The sequence below is a fragment of the Micrasema longulum genome, unplaced genomic scaffold (assembly GCF_059751315.1).
Source record: "Micrasema longulum isolate JH-2025_06_02 unplaced genomic scaffold, ASM5975131v1 h1tg002525l, whole genome shotgun sequence".
NCBI classification, from domain to species: Eukaryota; Metazoa; Arthropoda; class Insecta; order Trichoptera; family Brachycentridae; genus Micrasema; species Micrasema longulum.
In genome coordinates, this window is record NW_028279666.1 from 33,939 (window position 1) to 54,792 (window position 20,854).

The window sequence follows — 20,854 nt, forward strand, 5'->3', positions numbered from 1 at the left end:
TGTAGATGTCTAGACTTCTATATCCCTTCCTCTAAAATGTTCTTCATCTCTGTTGTAAAGTGTTAAAAAATAAACTGACTACTTTTAAAACCAAACATTTCTTGACGCTCACCTCCAGGAACCGAACCCAGGGCCTCAAGAATGGTAGGCAAACGCGTCAACCAATACACTTCGAAGCGGATATATATCCATTTGATTCCCTGATTTAGAATATCTAGAACATGTGTCCAGCAACTCAATAACAATGGCCCTTCTTGTCGGTAATTACCGACGCGATAAAAATTTCGTATGGATAAGTGATGGTCAAGGACTTTTAATCGACGTGATAAAGATCGTAGACATAGAGACATTTATTTATTTATTAACGGATATTGACCATTTATACCATTTATAGGGTTTTAATATTACAATAAAATAATAGTTAAAAACATTTTTAAAAAAACGAAGCATTGACAAACATATGGGACATCAAGACAAGATATGGACTTTTTATTTAGTGCTCGTTTAAATCACTGTAAACTAAAACTAAAAAAGTCCAAATCTTGTCTTGAGTTAACAATACGACAAAGATGGGCCATTAAAGAATTAAGACCATAGTTTGTTCCATGCTGATCGATGAATAGTACTTCATTGTTTCTCAACCTTCGAGTCGGAATATAGAATTTTACTTGTCCCAGTAATAATGACACATAAATCATACCATTTTGTATGCCGAGCATGCATATATATATATATATATATAGAGTCAATATTAGTGGGCGAACAGTTGAGCAATAAAGAGTTTTGATTGTACGGACATTAGTCAGTGATTTATTTACTGTATTATCTAGATGTTCGTTGTATGTCAGTTTATGGTCCAACACAACTTATAAATCTCTACCTTGTGATATTACAAATATTAATTGAAGAAATCTCAATTGAATAAGGTACATTTTGCAACATAAATACTAACCCTTATTTAAATAATATAGGTAAATCCCCATTTATCAAATACGTTATAAATTATCTAATCAAAATCATCCCCTCGTTTGTAAATTCCATTTTCGGACCGGAAATAAGAATATCCCCAGCGCGCCTAAAATAAACGGAATTAAAATAAAATGCGAGATATTTTCAGGAGATTTTCCGCATTTTCAGAACCTCCACAATTAGTATAGCGTGGCACCGTTAAGGGGCGGTTTTAGGCCTCTGATGGGATGTTGGAAGGCTTATAATTAATACAACAACTCCCCCGTCCCTGAGAGAGGCGTGTTTTTATACGACAGTGCATTATAATGATGCATTAAAGTAATTTAAAGGTTAAAAAAAATAAAAAATATTACAGAATATAAAAATTCTTCAGAAAAATTACCAATGTAAGGAAGAAAAGATATGATGTTTAATAGTCTCAACAGAGTAACCGATCGACATATTTTTTGCATAGAGATAGCCGGAGAGATACCAAGTAAAATAGGATACTTATTTTTTATCCCAAATTAAAAAAAAAAATATTTTGTACTTCAACCATGAGCAACAGAATTTAAAAATATGTGGGCGGTATGGGGTGATGTCGAAAATAATAAATTTGAAATTAATTATATATTTGTTGCAACAGAGAGAGAAAACGTTTTGATAAAGGAATATAAAAGTCTAAGCGTTTACAGGGCGTATGTCTTGTCATTGGCTGGTTATTGACATCAAATCGTCTATTTTAGTTCAATACCGCATATGAACTATTTGTAAAAATGTTGAGGAGGGACGAAAAACCTTGCGATTGCGTAAAAAAAAGGTAAAAAATAAATTTAAAGCAGTTTATTTTATGTTGATTTATATTAGAACACCTTTTTAAATAATCATATGCGTCTATACAAAGTTAATTGTGGCGGTTCCTTATGGGCGTATACGGTGTTTTGCCTTTACGCAAATCAAGTACGTCTCATCCAGTGTTTTTTTCGGCTCATACTCAGACCAAACTTACATATAACGTATCAATATAGCCCATTAAACGACAAAATCACCCTATACGTTCATGCTCCTCCATTACTCATACATTCATCCCTCGTCTTTTATAAAAATGTTTCTCCAACGATGCCAAGTACAAACAAAATCATTGCTCGTTAGTGTTGGCTACTAACGGCATGTGTCTCATCAGTACGTTTGTTTGATGTTTCTGTGCAACTTCTACTGTGAAGATGTACAGTGGTATTTACGCGTTAGTCCAATTAATTAATCCAGTTTTGATGAACAGATGGGTACGTTCGGAAACCGGTAGATATAGACAGAAAGACAGAAAAGTCGGTAAGTGGTTTTGTACAATTATTAAATAACATTTATTATGTCTCTTTAGACTTTTTTTGTTAACTGAAACCGTTCAGCTTGAGAAAATAAGAAGTATCGCCGTCCATCTTTCAAAAAGGCATGTCTCGTTTTTTGTCAAAATTAAGTTATGAATATTAAAACAAAACTTAAGTTATATTTATGAAATAAATGGGTATCACACTGTCGTTTACCCAGCAAAACACAGGAAGATTATTTTATTCAATATTTTTCAATGCAAATTTTTTCAAACAAATTAACAAATTTAAGATACGCTTTTTTGAAAGATGGACGACTGTTTATGACCATATTTTACGTGTGTTACAGAATCTTATAATATTAAACAAAAATAAACTAGAAATCTACACTATGCTATGAAGAGTCAGATGATACAAGTTATATAAAATGGTAATGCATTGAAGATGTTGGGATTTGTTCTGCGTACTGCCAGGGTTTTTGAAAATACCCGCGTACTGAGAACTCTTTACAACTCCTTGGTGCGAAGTAGACTCGAGAGTGGCTCGATGATTTGGGGGCCACATGAACTGAAGTACTATCTTATGATAGAGAAAATCCAAAAAAAGTTTCTGAGATATCTCTACATGAGAGAGTGCGGGTATTATCCTTGGCTCTATCCGACCGAGTTTCTCCAGGGTATGCTTGGCTACAACAGTTTAGAGACTAGAAAGAATGTGTATTTGACTTCACATTTTTATCGATTGTTGCGCGGTATTGTCGATAATCCTGAGATTTGTATGTTCCTGATAATTATCTAAGACAGCGTCAGCAAAGATTGTTTCATATTCCGATAAACAGGAGTTGGAAGAGCTACCACTATGCTGAACAACATCGCTCTGGATGTTGATCTGTTCCATGTACCCGAAGGGGTTTTCCGGAGCAGGATTCTCCTACTACTTTGACATGAGTCTCTTTCGTGTATTTTTATTCTTTTTTATAATATGTACGTATTAAATGCATGTTTGTAATGTATATGTTATATTTAAATAAATGAATTGAATTGAATATACGTGCAACAACAACTGTTTCCCCAAGATAAATAAAACACATAGTTTTGAATGCTTTTTGTAACAATTCTTTTCAACGGTTCTTAACTCGATCTTTTAAAACATATTTTAAATGCCAGGCTCCACAATTCATACACAATCCTTTGTAGTCCCAGAATTTCAAAATGTTAACTGTCGCATCATATCAAATAAGAAAATACTTAAATCCTTTTGCTTTTCCCGTCTTGTACGCATTACATAAAAAATGTACGTAAGTTTTCGTTCATGCGAGTCAAAACGAAGCCTTCTTATGCAAAAACGTTAAGAGAGGGAGGAAAATTAGAGGATGGGTCTAGTGGAGGGTGGTTTGAAAGAATTTACGACCCTGAGTGTTTTATTGTAGTTGCCTGCATGATAATAGCCCGTTTTATTTTTATTGTATTCCAAAATGGACTGCCATTTGTATAAAATGCGAGAGGAATATTTTGAAAGGCTAAATGAAGAGAACAATAAATTAATGGTTCAAGGGATGAATATTTCCCTAAATATTATACAAACCTTTAAAGCGTTGATTATGTTTTTGCGGGGGAAATACAAACTGGTACACGGAAGAAAAAAATAAAATACCATAAGACTCTTCAGGAATAAGCTTATTTAAATATAAATTTTGATATGTGTACACGCATTTATCAATAAAAAAAGATTTACACAATAACATGTGCGAAAAAATATAAATATGGATTAACAGGGCTGACGAACGTCGACAACCTGATGCCTTGTGAAGTAGGCAATCGTGGTTAATCTTTTGCTTCCTGACGGTACAAATTTGTCCAGGTGTAAAACAACTTTTACACAGAAAACGCGTCACCAAACTATTTTAAACAATCCACAATACCTAGAATATGCGACCGAGATAACAATATATTTACCGAGGCTGATATTTTTTGTGACACTGTATGTAAATTTAGGTAAAAAATTATAGAAATTTTGAGAGAAACAGATATTTAACTTTATTATTGAATACATATTTTTTCTTTCGTTTCTTTTACATTTATTATATTGAACATAATTTTAATTATTGTATTCAATGTAAACATTTTTTTTGGTGCGTGCATGTGTGTCTTACACTAATATACAAAGAAATTGGCAATATTTGTGTACATACTGTTTGTTTACCTAATAAAATAAATAAATAACTCATATATTATCTCGTAGATGAGAATGCATTTGATGAAACTAAGCACTATCGGTACATTTTTGGAAATGTTTTAGTAGTTTCTGACTCTTGAAGATCAGTTTTGCATAAAGCTGTCCGTTTGGTTGTCTAAAATACTACTCCTTTACAAACTTCAAGATCAAAATAAAATTTTGATAGCAAGTAAGTATTTTCTGTGGCTAAAATTATAATGCGCGTTTTTATGTTAATAACACGGTGGTTATTTATCGTATTGAAAAAATAACAAATTTTTATACTAAATAAATTATGTCTACGAATATTTTTTCTGTAATATTATAATCTTATTTAAATTACAGCTAATTAAGATTTTTTTTAATTGTTTTTCGAAGAAAGTTTTTAGTCTTTCACGTAGCTTCACAATTTATTTCAAAAGTGTCTAATTGAAATTTAAAAAAGCAAAACTAAGAGATAAGAGTAAATATAATTTGGTCAAATGAATCTCACCCGCATCAAAAAAGATTTCAGCTACAGTAAAGTAACCTACTACTTATTTTTTCAAACTGAACGGTTTGGGTAGGTAAAAAAAAAGCCTTTAGGCAATATTCCCGCCCTTATGTCAATATAAAATGTATTCGTAATTAAAGCGTTAAATAATACGATAAAAAGATTGACAGATGGGAAAAATAATAAAAATGATAATATTTATAAATAGGCAGAATGGTGAATGTAACAGAGCGAAAAAAAGTGACTTAAATCAGCCGATGGCAAGTTTTAAGCTTTGCAAATGCCCATAATTTCATATTCTCAAAAATGTTTACCTCGATGTTGCAATATATTTAAATGATAAAAATAGTAAAAAGCATTTAAATTTTGATCTATGCTGACAGTTTCCATTTGAAGGTTTTCTAAATATTTTTATTTATTTGAGATTGCATCCAAGTTATACGCCGTATCTATTTCCGGTTGTATGACGTCACACGTAAGGGATGATTCAGTTTATATCTCTATACGTGAACTTGGATACCAAGTTAAGGGGTGCAATGACGTATATTCTGTTACGATTTGTACAGTGCCAGATGGGTGGATAAATTAAAAAAAATAATTTAATTAGATAGTTTCTCAGCTTGCTTATCTATCTGGATAAAAATCATATATAATTAAGTTAAGTGTTTCGAGGAATTCGATTTATTATATATAAGGCCATTATATATATCTAGAATAATTATGTTTGAAATAGTAAATTATCTACTAAATCCCAAAAGGAACACTTCCACACAACCAAAAGTCAAACTAAAGGATGGGTCGTGTAAGGTTTACCACAAACTCGGTATTCGGGCAAAGAAATGTCATGTTTCCGGGCCCCAAAATTATAATATTAACAAATTTGGTTTAATTATTTATAAAAAAAAACATAAATTACCTAATTACTAAGATTGATAAACAAAAATTAAACCTAAAATTTATAAAACACATTCAGTAGAAGTTTAATCAATTTATGAATAAATGTAAAAATAAATAAAATATTTTATATTTATTATTTTTATTTATTAACATACACGGCATAATTGCCTTTTACAAATTTATAATATAAACATATAAGGTTTGATATTTTTTAAACTACATATTTGCACTCAAAACTAATGAACAATAATCAAGCCTAAAAATTATATAACATAATATTAAAAAAAAAAAAAAAAAAGTTTAAATAAAACAAAAGTTTGAAATAAAAAGTATACGAGAACTTTAAAAATTAATATAAAAAGTAATTCAAATTTTAAACACAATAAGGTTTATAATAAAAATAGAGAAATAAATTTTGTAGTAATATTACAAAAAAATCATAAAATACTGTTTCATACAGCTGGGCAAAGTTAACAAAAAATTGCATATATTATGAAATGTATAAATAAATTAATATAATTACCATTTACCATCTTTGAAAAAGTATATCGTGTAATACACATTTAATTTATTCGGGCAAAAAAAAAAGGTTAATGGGGCCCAAAATATTCAATATGTTACCCGAACATTACAAAACCATGACTCAAATTAAATTAAATAAATCTGTAAAAAAATGGTTACCGGATTCATGTTGAGAAAAATCGGAAAACTTAATCAAAAATATTCTAAAATAATAAATGGTATATCGAAATATTGCATAACTCTATAATAAATTAACTAGTTATCATGTTAGTCATGTTATTGTTATTTTTTGCAAAAAATTTCTGCCTTAAAACAGGTTGTACCTAGATAGGCAGACTAGACACAATCCAGAGAAATCTATTCCCAATGCATGTATGTAGTAGATAAAGAAATAGTATTTTTTGTTAAAAAACCATGATTATTATTATTGAAAATACATTTAATTATTATAAATCCATTTCATATATTTTAATCGGTATTCGTAGTATGTGATATTTCCCTTTCGTTTTTGTATTTTTTCGCCATTTTCGTTCACAGTCCGCCCCTGATTCAACCCCCTTCCCCCTTCCGGCTGCAGGTCGCATTAAATCAAATTCAGGGGCGGTGAGTCCGATAAATTACTACGTAATTGGACTACGTAGCCGTATTCTCCGGACCTGCATACTGTATGTATGTATGTGTGTGTGTGTGTGTGTGTGTGGATGGACGTGTGTAAGGGTGAGTATCCACACAAACATACTGGACAAATGCGGCAGATTGTTCTCAATGGTGCAGTGATACTTATAATATTTACGGCTATTGGGTGTAATGTATTTGTCCTATTTAATAGTGGCTTATTCTGTTTGGTTTGAAGGGGTTTCAAGACTACAGCAATGAATTCATTAACAGCAAACATCAGACATCAAACATGAACATGATTCCATTTGTAGATGCGTTTTGAAGCTGCAAGACTTTTTGTGATGTTAGCTATCATATTATCTTTATCATATCATGTAAATGTTATCAACTATCAAATATCTACATTTAGTAAATGGGGTCTAGAATTTCAACCGTCCATGCGCTCAGTAGCTGCAAGACTTGTTGTTATCTAACTTGTAATTTTATAAATTTGCTTTTTATTTCGTTTTTAAAATTTCACTTAAACTCTAAACTTCATTGTCAAATAAAAATTTAAAAAATAAAAATATAAATAGGGGCTAGATTTCTTACTATCCATGCGCTCAGTAGCTGCAAGACGTTCTGTTATCTAGCTCATACATATTATAATTGTAATATATCATAATTGTAGACGAGAAACTAGAATCCCAACCGTCCATGCGCTCTGTAGCTGCAAGGGACGTTGGGATATTTATTTATTGTACAGCGCCCTTTAGGTGATTTTCACAAAAATGGCGCTATATAAATTATCCAAACGTTATGAACACTTCATAAACTTACTTGCTTTTATTCACAAAAATTAAAAACATGTTAGTCGAGGCCCTGTAAAAATACCAAGACAAAAAGTTAAACACTGCGAGGTGACTTGACCTTCCTTGGGGTGTCCGATGGATTGCAGGGTACCCACTGGTACAGCGCGGGTTTAAACTGTGCAACTCAGTTATAAGCTTAAACTATACCCTGTCTGCGTAATCTATATGTGTGAAAGCACTAAAAGTAATGATAAATCATATACGTATTAACGTTTTTTTTTGTAAATTTATTTATGTCATTTTAAGTTGATAGAATTCCTTCCAGAGCGGGAAAACATTTTTGAGAAGGGAACATATAAGTCTAGGCATTTACAGTCATGTCCTGTCATTGGCTGGTTTAAGTGACCACTTCACACACGCACTGTGTAGCATCCAACATTCTGCCTATGTTTGAACAACCACATTTCCCCAACTCTTGACTTTTGTAAAGTAAAAGAGCTGAAACCTTTATCATGTGGATGAGATTCATCCGGCTGAACCAATTCACCTACTAGGCAACGCCTGAAAACAATTTTCCAATTTTTATACATCTTCTTTTACCAGGTAGTTAATTCAACAATGTTTTGAGTATATCCAAATGCTTGCAGACTGGCTGGATTTATAATTAATTTATTTTGCAACAGAGAGAGTGAATATTTTTGAGAAGGGAATGTGCAAGCAGGCATTTACAGTGTTTATGACCTGTCATTGACTGGTTCAGTTGCGTACTGATTAGTGTGTGAAGTGGCCACTTAAACTAGCCAATGACAGGTCATGAGCCCTGTAAATGCCTAGACTTCCATATTCCTTTCTTAAAAATGTTTTCCATATCTGTTGCAACAAATTAAAATATGTATAACTCCCTAGGGAGGAAATTCAGCCAGTCTGCAAGCATTTGGACACACTCAAAATATTTTTGATAGAATTCCGTTCGTTCATGCGCTTTGTAACTGCACGGTGATTGGTAATCTGGCTACCATGTGAAAAAGCAAAATGCAAAAGTTATCAACATTAAAATACCAAAATTTTGTAAATGAGGTCTTGAATTCCGACTGCCGAACTACTGATCCCAATGCTACGTAAAGTAGGCAAGCGTGGTTAAGGATCTCAAAAGGTATCCTCAGTATATGGCCTAGACAACAGTATTGCCTCCGCTTGTCAACAGTTGTCATCGGGGTTTTATGCGTCCGTTATCTTATTACTCCATTCCCCACTAAGTCAAACCACCGCAGGCCCAAGATTCTTCCGAGGCACCTATTTTCGAAACTCAGAATTTTGCTGTTTCAGGCTCTAGTGAGGTGCCAAAATTCGCATCCGTAGAGGAGAATAGGTGTTAGGTACGCGTTATATAAACGGCATTTAGTTTTCAGTGAGTAAATATCTTATAAAATTTCTTGTAAGGATTACATTATAAGCAAATCATGTATTTATTTATGGTATCAACGAAATAGTATTTAATCAATAAAAATAAAATTCTTTTGTTTTGAAAAAAATGAAATATTTTCGCTCCTGTGATTTACCCAAATATTTAATTTTGAGGGCTATTTTCAACTAGTTGTAAATAACTCACTATTAGAAAATGGGAATCAAATTGGGGTATAGTGGGATTCGAATCACAGACCTTTGAGCGTGAGACCGAGACACTAGCCACGAAACCACAACTTGATTCAAACTATTATCATTTTGTGTACCGTACGTCCAAAGACAGAGATAAAACTGGGAGCTTTTTTGGGTTTCAAGAGACTCCTGGCTCCCATAAGAAACAATTTATCACAAAAGAAAATCAATATAGACACGCTAATCGTAAATATCTATAATGTGTAATAAAATCATATCTCTAGTGAATTAATCCAGGGAGAAAATACGGAAACTAGAAACCTCAGACAAAACATGCTCTTTCGTACCGATTACCATAGAACTAACTAAAGTTTTCATTCCCCTATGCCCAGAATTCTTAGGTCTGCCAAAAAACATACCAGTCTTGATTTCTTTGATAACAAGTTTTCTTCTTTCAAACGATCACTAAATCAAATTCAATTATAAACACGTCTCTCCCGCTTCCATTCCCACAAAGTCTACTATATACTATTGTGTCTTTCTACTTTTATTTATGATAATTTTCTTTGTAATACGTCCTTAAAAATGCCCATTGGGCGTATGTATAAATAAATCAATGAAAGTGTAATGTAAACAAGACGGCGTTTTCTAATAGTCTTTCAAGAATTAGTCTCTACAGAGAAGCAATGTATTTCATTACAGTATACAGCTTTGGGACTATTAGAAGGAAGCTTTTGAAATCTTAAAAAAAAGCAGCCTCATGGTGCACTGGTTAGTGCATTTTCAGAGGTCTCACTGTTGCAGGACCCTATGCACCATTCAACGTAAAACTTTTGCGACCCCTGTTTTGTATAATGAAGCTTGCACAATTTCTTCTATAGGAAATGCGGCTAATAAAATGATATTTGAATATGTGTGCCCAGTACAATAAGGCTTAATGAATGGTGCAACTCTTGTCAAAATTCATTGATATTATTCAGTAAAAAATATTTTCATTAATTTGTTTCTTCATTCCAAATTACTCTCGATTATCGACTTATGAATTTAAAATGGATTTTTAGCCTGTGCCCATGTTAAGCAATAACAATAATTAACAAGAATACAAAATACAAAGTTAAATAAATTAAATTATAATAACATGTGACTTTTCATTTGTTATTTTATTTATTGGGGATATCAACAGTAATACATGTAAAAAATATAACAAATCAAAAGAAATAAATAAAATACAGAGAATAAAACCAATGACAGATATCCATAGAAATACATTAAATACAGGTACAAGATTTAAAAAAAATATACATGTAAATCAAAACACGTAGTATTTTATATAATTGGTACACATATTATTTTTTATGTATTTTATTGCTTTATATTGTTTTTTATTACATATTTTACTATTTTATTTATGTTTAAGTAACATGTATTCTTGGCACATACATAAATGTTTATATTTGTATAATAACGATTTTTAATTTCTTACACTTGATTAGCTAGGCATTTATAATTAAGTTGTTTTAGTTTTTCTTTTTTATGTTATTGTTTTATTAGTATGGGACTACTTATGCTCTAAAGATAAAAAATCTTCCTACTAAGATGGAGATTTTTCTAAGGACAGGCTGAGCCATGTTAGATGGAGACTATTATAAACAGAGAAAACTCCGATTTTATTTTACATTAATTAGTTTTATGTTGATTCCCTGTTATTAAGCATGTATACTAATTTTTTTAAATAAATTTATTTGAAAAAATACATACTAGTGTGTTTGAGTGAGTGTAAGTGTGTGAGAGGGTGGGTGAGTCGGTGTTATATTGAAATGAGGTTGGACATGTGTATAAATATTATTGCAAAAGTATCAAAAATATATAAAATATTAAGAATTGGAGATAAAATAAGATTTAATTATAGAAACTAAGTATAAGACAAAAAAGTATGTTTTAAAACGCGCATTTTAAATGTTAATTTGTGACAATCAAATGAATTAATAAGGGGAAAGTTCAAATTATATTCACTAGCAAAACGAATAAGTGGAGAGTTCTGGGCATAGTTCGTACGAACTGCTGGCACATTCAATAGAAAGCTCGACGTGTGACGGGTGCGGTAGCCAGAGACATTTAATGATAACTCCAAAATAAGAGCCGGACTATCAAGGCGTCCACTGAGTATGTCATGAAAAACCCCCATGTCTAATAGTAGACGGCGATCTTTTAAAGTAAGCAAGTGGTGCTTTTTGCAGGAAGACATATAATTGAGATCGGTATTCCTGCATCTCCAGTTAAGATGTATAAGAAATGTCCATTGAATTTTCTCGAACCTTTCTTTATGTGTGACATAAACTGCGAACATAAGCAAAGTAGACCATTTTAATACACGCGATATCTTTACGAAGTACAAAACCAAGATTTCTATGTGCACAGTATGTCAAAGATAATAAAGAATAGCATTCAATGGGCATGATCTAGAGAATAACAACACAGAAAAAGAAAATATAAATAATAGAGAATAGCATTCAAAACATTTCAAATAAATTTATTGCAACAGAGAAGAATTGCATAGAAGTCAAGGTATTTACAGGAACTATGACTTGTCATTGACTGGTTTAAGTGGGGTTAAATGTTACACAGTGTGTAAAGTGGCCACTTAAACCAACCAATGATAGGTCATTAGTCCTGAAACAGCCTAGTCTCCATATTCTGTTCTCAAAATATTTTCCCTCTCTGTTGCAACAAACTTCGTTCTAAATGCCTTCCTATGGAGGAAATCTGGCCAGTCTGCAAACATTTGGATAAACTTAAAACATTTTCGAATATTGAAAATAATCAGATACAAATAATACAAATTTAGTTATACGTATATTAAAATATTACAAAAATTATAAAATAATTAAAATCAATAAAAAAAATTCAAGAGCATAATTTAAATGATAATTGGGACACGGTTTATAAAGTAATAAATAATATGCCAAATAACAGTTAGTACTTAATTAAAGAAATACTCAAAACTGTATTTCAAAATGTGTCAAATTTCGCCTTACATAACACGATGTCAAATCACTGTTTCTAGAGGATTTTTTTAGCACAGTATTTTAAGATTTATATGTTAATTTTGATAATAGTCGAACACATAAATATATTTTGATTAAATATTATTGTGAACAAATTACAACAGGGTGGAGAATATCTTAACCTAGCCGGACCGAAGTGGGGGATTCGAATCCCCCATAGACCGATTTGGTCAAATTCACTTTATGTACATAAGCATTCGGAAAACTAACAAAAACGAATAAATTACACGAATGAGTAAAATATGTGTACGCGAAAACATGAATAAATTATTGCACGGTCATAAACACTTCCAACGATTTATTCTCCTGACGCCATATACAAGTACGCACTGGGGTCGTTTGGTCCCCCCGTTCAGATCATGTGTGATTTTTGTATGCTTAGCGAGAGAAAGGATCTTAAAAAGGAAATCTTAATGACTTCCGAGGGGGTGAAATCCAGTATTTTGTCTACAAAAATTTGGACTGACTCAAATATTGTAAATATTATTGAATCAAATTTGTAATTCAATCTTTGTAACGAGTAAACATTTTTGTTTCTCTCTACTGAAAATTTATTTAGTAAATATGTTTTTGCAAAATACGCCTTGATTATTGAATAATAATTATCAAAGCAGAAATTATAGTTAAATATTCAAAGTCCCGAAACCCGAGACTTGTGTTACACACGAGAAAGCAAGCCCCGAGGCTTTAATCAGGATTATGGGGGAGGGGGTTTACTAATATATATTATGGTGGCACGGTATGCGAAATTAAAAGATTTATCCGCTTGTAATGGGTGTGACGATGGGGTTGTTGTAAGAAAAACTCCTTCAACTTGTGGGGTCGACAACATATGGGTGGCGATTACAAACGCTAGCGTCATCGGTATGTTTCGAGATGGTGTATTTAACTTTTCTACTATCTCTGCCTACCTTGGTTTTACGGAGCCGACTCTACCGACATGTTGAAACGTGTTTTTAGGAATATAAAACAATTTGATTAACACAGTTTATGCCATTTTCCAAAGAAATATTTAAACAAAATAATCACGGTTTAGCAACAAAAAATTACAATGTCTTTATCTACTACATACATACTTAGGTAATAAATTTTTCTGGATTATGTCTAGTCTGCCTAACTAGGTGCAACCTGTTTTAAGGCAGACATTTTTATGCTAAAATGAACAATAAAACGCCTACCTACTAGTTAATTTATTATAGAGTTATACTATATTTAAATAAACCATTTATTATTTTAGGACGTTTTTAAGTAATATTTCTGACTTTTCTCTACCTAAATCCAGTAACAGTTTTTTTACAAATTTATTTAATTAAATTCGAGTCATGGTTTTGTAATGTTTGGGTAACATGTTGAATATTAAAGAAAAAATTTCTCCATAAAACAAAATTTTTGACACTTTTAATGGGTAGATAATCGTATCAAAGGGTTCTAGACCCGTCGGTATAAACCTATGTACTTACAAAAAATAGATGGTGGGGGGTATCGGTAGGATATCTTTGTAGTCGGTCGGGAGACTTTTATCTTCATCTATGACGACATGCTAAAGCTATGTCATTTTAGGGCGTAGATATGTGTACCGTGACGTACGCTTCCCCTTGTTTCATATCGATGTACCTACTCAAAACTTGATGGTGGGGGGTCGGTAGTCAGTAGTATATCTTTGTAATCGCTAGAGAGTATTTAACTTCAACTATATCGTGAAGGTGAAGGTATGACGTCTTTACTTTCCCATCATAATCGAGGCTCAGGTGGATTCCAAAATATCTAGAACGGATTTTCGAGTGTTGACAAATATTCATCCGGAGCCCTTTGAAAAACTATTAGTGATATCGATGTTTTTTGTTGATATTTCTTGATAAATCTCCATAGTTAATAACTGATCCTTGAAAATGCCTACTTAGGCGAAAGCGCTCGTTGGTCAAAATAATAAAAAAGTCAAACTAAACGAAGAAGTTTCATTGATAAGTTTAATTATAATTTTATCAAAATCGTTAAAAACTTTTAGATTTCTGGACTTTTTGCGAGAATCTAGGACTGTTCAAAATCTTGAACCAAAACTAACAACCCCTGGATATCAATTCGCAGTAAGGCGGGGCACATTGCCTACAGACCCCACATAAATAATCGTTGCCCCGTATTCAACTTAATTAAACCTTTGTATTAACACAAAAGTGAGCGGAGCTACCCCCTCCACTTCGGGGCCGCCTCCCTCTCGTCACGTGATCGAATCAAGCTGTCTGGCGGAAGTATTACAATAACAATTGCGAGTAATGTGACGCCGTTTCGCGTGAGACAATGTTTAATTACGTGCTAAATTTGATACAGGTGAAGACAAAATGTTGAGTTCCCCTGATTTCTAATTGCGAGCGTGACGAGGAACTTCAGCCCTACGGGAAATTGGAAACAAAAAAGGGTTTCTTACGCTCGGTAAAAATTAGGGCATTTTATTATACGGCATAGTTTCTTGAAAATGTACGAAAAAAATATTTTAATTAAAACTTACTACTTTGAACGACGCCACTAGTTCACATGTTTCAAGTGAGGCGCTAAGTATGTTGGGTTTTATTTGTAGGATTACAAGCAATTAAAAAAATATCACACCAATCAAGTCACTTTATTGCTTCCTAATTAGAAGTCGTTTAGAATATATTTCTCCAGTCTGGTCGCTGGTCGCCCCATTATCGTGTACATTCTGATTCACTCGAGCGCGTCCAGAAGTAATTTCTAAAATATATAAATTTTAAACTACTGGTACATATTCCAGCTGCCTTATTTAATTATAATCAATCTTCAGCAAATCTTTTAAAACTTTCCGATAGAAGAATCCTAACTGACCTTATATTAATAAAATAAATACTTCGAAAATAGTGATATCAAATTACCACCCGTGTAAGGAAAAACGACTTGATTTATTGGGTCCACGTGTAGTATTTAGTGAAAATGATAAAAATAAAAAAGGAATCAATTCAATAGTTACGTAAACCTTGACGAATAAGCTTGTTTGCTTTGAAACCGGTCGGTGGGAAAAAAAATAAAAAAATAGTGGTTATAAACAAAGTTGTTGTATTTATTTTATTATAATGAATAACCACAAAGTTAGTGCTTCAAATATAAACTTGACCTTATATTACTTTATGAAGTGATCAATGCATTCATTGACTGTCCAGATTTGCTGGAGTTGGTGTGTTTCCGTGAACCTGGTCGACATACCCGCCACAGATCTCCTTTTTGTTCTGCAAGTTCTAGGACCGACTATCACATGCACTAGCCTATCCCTAGGCTCCACAGATATGGCAATCAGTATGAGGACAAGGCTGATATATTTGGTTCTGGACTTGAAAGTTATAAAACGAGTCAAATAGACGTATTAACAAAAAATGACATAAACGAAGACCTTATTATGTTGACTAAATGGACAAACCCAAACTTACTTACACTTAATGAAAAAAAAAGTAATATTTTCCATTTCAAATCTAGAAAAAAAATGTCACAAAGTAGATGCTTACATAAATAATGAACGACTAACTGAAATTGAACAAGTTAAATACTTAGGACTAACAATAGACAGACAATTGACTTGGACAATTCATATCAACAATTTAATTAGCAAAGTGGCGAAATTATCGAGTCTTTTTTTAAGAATCAAAAACTTTGCTCCAATAAAGGAATTTTTAAAAATCTATGAAGCCTATGTAAAAACAAAAATATGTTATATGCAACTACTATGGGGAACAGGAAATCAAAATGACATAAACAGACTACAAAGACAGCAAAATAAAATATTAAAGTTAGTATATGACCTACCGTATCTAACAGCAACTAGAGAACATTTTAAACAAACTAAACAATTAAATGTAACTGAACTCTTTAAACTAGAATACTTAAAATTTATTCGTAAATTAGCCACTGATGAAATTGTAGACGAAGAATTAAAATTAACAAATTACAACAGGGATGGAGAATACCTTAAATAAGGGAATATGGAAGTCAAGGCATTTACAGGGCTTATGACCTGTTATTGGCTGGTTTAATTGCCCACTTTACACACTGTGTAACATTCACCAGTTTGCCTATGTTTGAACATCCATATTTCTTCAATTCTTCCATTTGTTGCAAACTCTTCCAAACTCAAATATTGTAATGGAACCAACTGGTCCAAGAAGAAGTTTAAAAATTGAAAAATTGTTTTCAGGCGTTGCCTAGTATGTGAAATAATTCAGTCAGATGAATCTCTTCACTACAATAAAGGTTTCAGCTCTTTAACTTCACTAAAATCAACAGATGGAAGAATTGAAGAAATATGGATGTTCAAACATAGGCAAAATGGTGAATGTTACACAGTGTGTAAAGTGGCCACTTAAACCAGCCAATGACAGGTCATAAGCTCTGTAAATGCCTTGATTTCTATATTCCCTTATTTAAGGTATTCTCCATCCCTGTTGTAATTTGTTAATCTTAATGACCCCCCGGGGGGTGAAATCCAGTCTTTTGTCTATGAACATTTGGACAAACTCAAATACTGTGAAGAATTAAAACTTGAAAAAAAACTATAGTAAACACGAACACAATACGAGAATATCAGAAAAATATCATAAACAAACTTTTAAAACGAGAAAAGGACAATCGAGACTATAAACCATGGACTGAAATTATACAATAAACTACCAGACAAAACTCAACAAAAGACTCAGACAACCTTTACAAAAGATGTTAAAAATATTATTATTAACAGTAGAATGTGAATTTTAATAGTTAAAATATTTTCTTAAACCCGTAAGGATGCATCAATGAAAATTTAAAAAAAAAAAGCTTTGTAAATACCTAGACTTCCATATGCCTTTCTCGAAAATATTTTTCTTCTTACGCAGTAAATTTCAACACAAAAATAATTTATTTCAATAAACTTTCTTTCAATGTTCTGTTCCCATCGGTTCTTACCCCAACATACTGTTAAAACCTAAGATAGATTCATAACTTAAGGTAAATTCAGTGAAAAAAAGAAACTTTTTCAAGAGAAACTACATTAAAATAAATAAACCGTAAAATAAGAGTTTGTCAGTTTTATGAATAAATCTTTATTTGTCTCCTTAAAATGACATTTTTTTAATATTGTAATGTCTGTTTGGAACGAAAGTCAAAAATAAAAAGTGTTTTCCAATATTACTGAAAAAAATGTACATGTTTTCGTTTCTCAAATTTACTTTTCATCAAATATTCTAAAGAAGTATTTTTTGTTTGTTCCAGGGTATGGAAGTATCGCACCGCGAACAGCCTTGGGGAAAGCTGTCACGATGGGTTATGCGGTTTTGGGAATTCCTCTCACCTTGTTGTACCTCAGTGTAGTCGGTACTCTGTTGTCAAGATTAGCCAGGAGTGTCTTCTCCAGAGCCCTGTGTTGCTGTCTTTGCACGAAGTGCGGTTACTGCTGCTACGACGAAAAAAGGATGGCCGACAAAGAACGGAAGAAGAAACAGCATCGCCAACACGCGGAGCACGTAACGCACCAACTGATGCAAGAACCCTATTACGTCAGATCACCGTCAGGGACAATTATATCAGCTTCCCAAGCGAGCAGAAATACCATGTCTTCTCCGATCAAAGAAAAACATTCTGGGTTTCTGAAGGATTGTGATTCTCTAAGCTGTGCCGATACTGACTCAAGAACCTCGTTTAGAGGATTATCAATCCTGGCTCCCGTCCTCTTATGTTTTATAATGATAGCGGCTTACATAGTCATGGGTGGATTTATACTCTACAAGTTAGAAAATTGGAAGCTGTTGGATGGAATTTACTTCTGTTTTATGAGTCTCAGCACCATTGGATTCGGTGATTTGGTTCCCGGGTCGAGTCCGCATTATAGGAAACGCGAGTCGAATGGCACCGTGTGGTTCTGTTCTATTTACATCATATCAGGTCTCGCTCTGACTGCTATGTGCTTCAATGTTCTTCATGACGAAATCGTCCATCGTCTGAAGCACCAAGAGAGGCAGCTGCGAGCGAGCGTGCAGCGAGCGCTGAAGCAGGACTCCGCTAGGCACATGTCTTGACAATTCAACGAAGACGGTTCAATGAACAAAGTCGACAGGATCTACCAACGTAACTTGACCGAAGAGACACTTCTCAGTTCAGCAAATTCTAACTCCGTTCTGTTCAACACCCCTGAAACTGATTTGGACTCGATGATGATGGGGAAAGAAGTCATAACGAGGGAACCCAAAGCAACGCCATTGCCAGAAATGTTGAACCATGTAACTGGAACAATGTCCCGTTCGGGAGTTTATACTGTCAAAGAAGAACCAGAGGTTGAAGATGTAACGGAGATGTAATGGAATCGTACAAGTCCTGATGCATTGATTGTTTCCTTGCCAAAACAAAAGACTTTTAATCATTAACATTCATAAAAACTAACTGAACGTTTAATTTTTAAAGATTTTGGCTTAGTGTTAATGTAAAGATAAGTACTTCATTTAATAATAAGAAACCTTTCATATGATACATAATATTATTTCACAATCTGGTAGTCGCGCTTTTATATGGAACAAACAAATGTAGGTCGCGTGTCATCTGTGAGGTGCCTCCTCTAATTCATAAAATTGAACTGATTATCTTCCACAAAACAATAAAATCAGTTAATATAAACCATATACGATTTTTGAGAAAATGGAAAAGAACTTTATTTTATGAACCACTTTATTTATTTATCAAACCAACCAGTTTCGGCAACAACACGTTGTCCTTTTTGTGGTTATTTTAAAACTAAACATATATAAAATATATAAAAAAATAGTGAACAGATTAGTGAGTGTCGATACGGATAGACTTTAAAAGGAAAATATTAAAAATAGGGTTTGACTAAAATTTAATTGGTTATTGGTTATATTTGAAATGTGTTTAACGTCTTTTTTTATTTCTGGACTTCCCTAATTGTTTAGTTTATTCGTTTTAATATTTAAATGCAATATTTTGATTCCGTCTTTAAAATTAAAGGAGTGATTATTTGTCAAAATGTGGTGGGCAAATTCCTATTTTTTTTTTATTGCTGAGACATCTAAAGTGTTCTCTTTTTCTAATGTTAAATGAACGCGATGTTTTTTCTTTCCTGTATAAAAGCTCTGCAAGCATGGCGAGTAAGTTTGTGCACCCTTGATTTGTCTAATTTATTTGTTTTATCTTTTGTGTCTTTAATCAAATTTTCTTTATTGTTATTTGTGTAGAATGCCGGTCTTACGTTGCTGAGAAAGTGTTTTGAAATTTGGTCGCTTGAATTGTGAATGTACGAAAATCCCCGCCATCATTTATTTTCATTTAAAGCTATGTTGTTTAATGCAGGTATTAACAACTCGAGTTGTGGTCCTGTGGGTAGTGTCTCGGACTCACGGACCAAAGGTCTGTGGTTCGAATCCCACTTTCTAATAGTGAGTTAATAACAACTCGTTGAAAATGGCCCTCAAAATTAAATATTTGGGTAAATCATAAGAACGCAAATATTTCTTTTTTTTAAAGAAAAAAAAAACTATGAACGTTTTTTTATTTGGGTTATACCTATTATAGTGTTGAGTTTTATGAGAAAATATTTTTTTCTTAACACAACAAACAAACCATCACGCCGTTTCCCCGTAGGGGTAAGCAGATAGGATAGAACGCCATAACACTCTATCTTGGCATACATACCTCGCTTCTACATTTATACATCTTCACATGCACGCACGCCGATTATTCCTACTTTTGACATGTCCATCTTCAAGTATTTGATGGACTTGATCATGCCATGTCTTTCTCGGTCTTCCTCGTTTTCTGCATCCATCAACGTTCGCGTCGTAGATCCTTTTAGCCGTTCTTTCGCTGTCCATTCGCTCTACATGTCCAAACCAACGCAGCGCCCCTTTCTTGATTCGGTCGATAATGCATGTCTCCACCTTCACACTTCACGGATCTCGACATTTGTGCACCTATCATACATAGTTTTACCTATCATACATCGATATACACATTCGCCTGGGGGATCGCATTTTGACAGCATTCAACCTATTTTCATCATCATTTTTTCAATTCCATACTTCGCTCATACATTAGAATTGGCGCTATAACTCCATTGTGAACTGCTAGTTTAGCCTCCTACGATAAACATTTGTTTGCCAAAGTAGATTTCAGTGCACCGTTCACCCTGTTCCCGGCCTTCACTCTCCTTTTAATATCTTTCTTGGTATTTCCATCCCTAGTAAACATACTTCCCATACATTCCCAACATAGTAAAATATTTTTTTGACATTGTGATATTTAATAAACGGTGAATCATAAAATGGAAGGTGGAGTGTTTATGTGAGGTTGGGTGGTTGGAGGCATTTCGAATTATCATGTCAGTGTATGGGTGTTTGCTGGATATTA

At 33.0% G+C, this 20,854-nt stretch overlaps 1 protein-coding gene across 1 annotated transcript in view; it reads left to right on the top strand.

Moving 5' to 3' along the window:
* LOC148272023 (uncharacterized) overlaps positions 1–18,795 on the top strand; it is a 32,143-nt gene extending 13,348 nt beyond the window's left edge. Inside the window, exons 2-3 of the mRNA XM_088240606.1 lie at positions 17,714–18,503; positions 18,534–18,795. Of these exons, the coding sequence (XP_088096732.1) occupies positions 17,714–18,503; positions 18,534–18,795 (1,052 nt within the window). The remainder of the gene's footprint in view (positions 1–17,713; positions 18,504–18,533) is intronic.
* Positions 18,796–20,854: the final 2,059 nt, after the last annotated feature.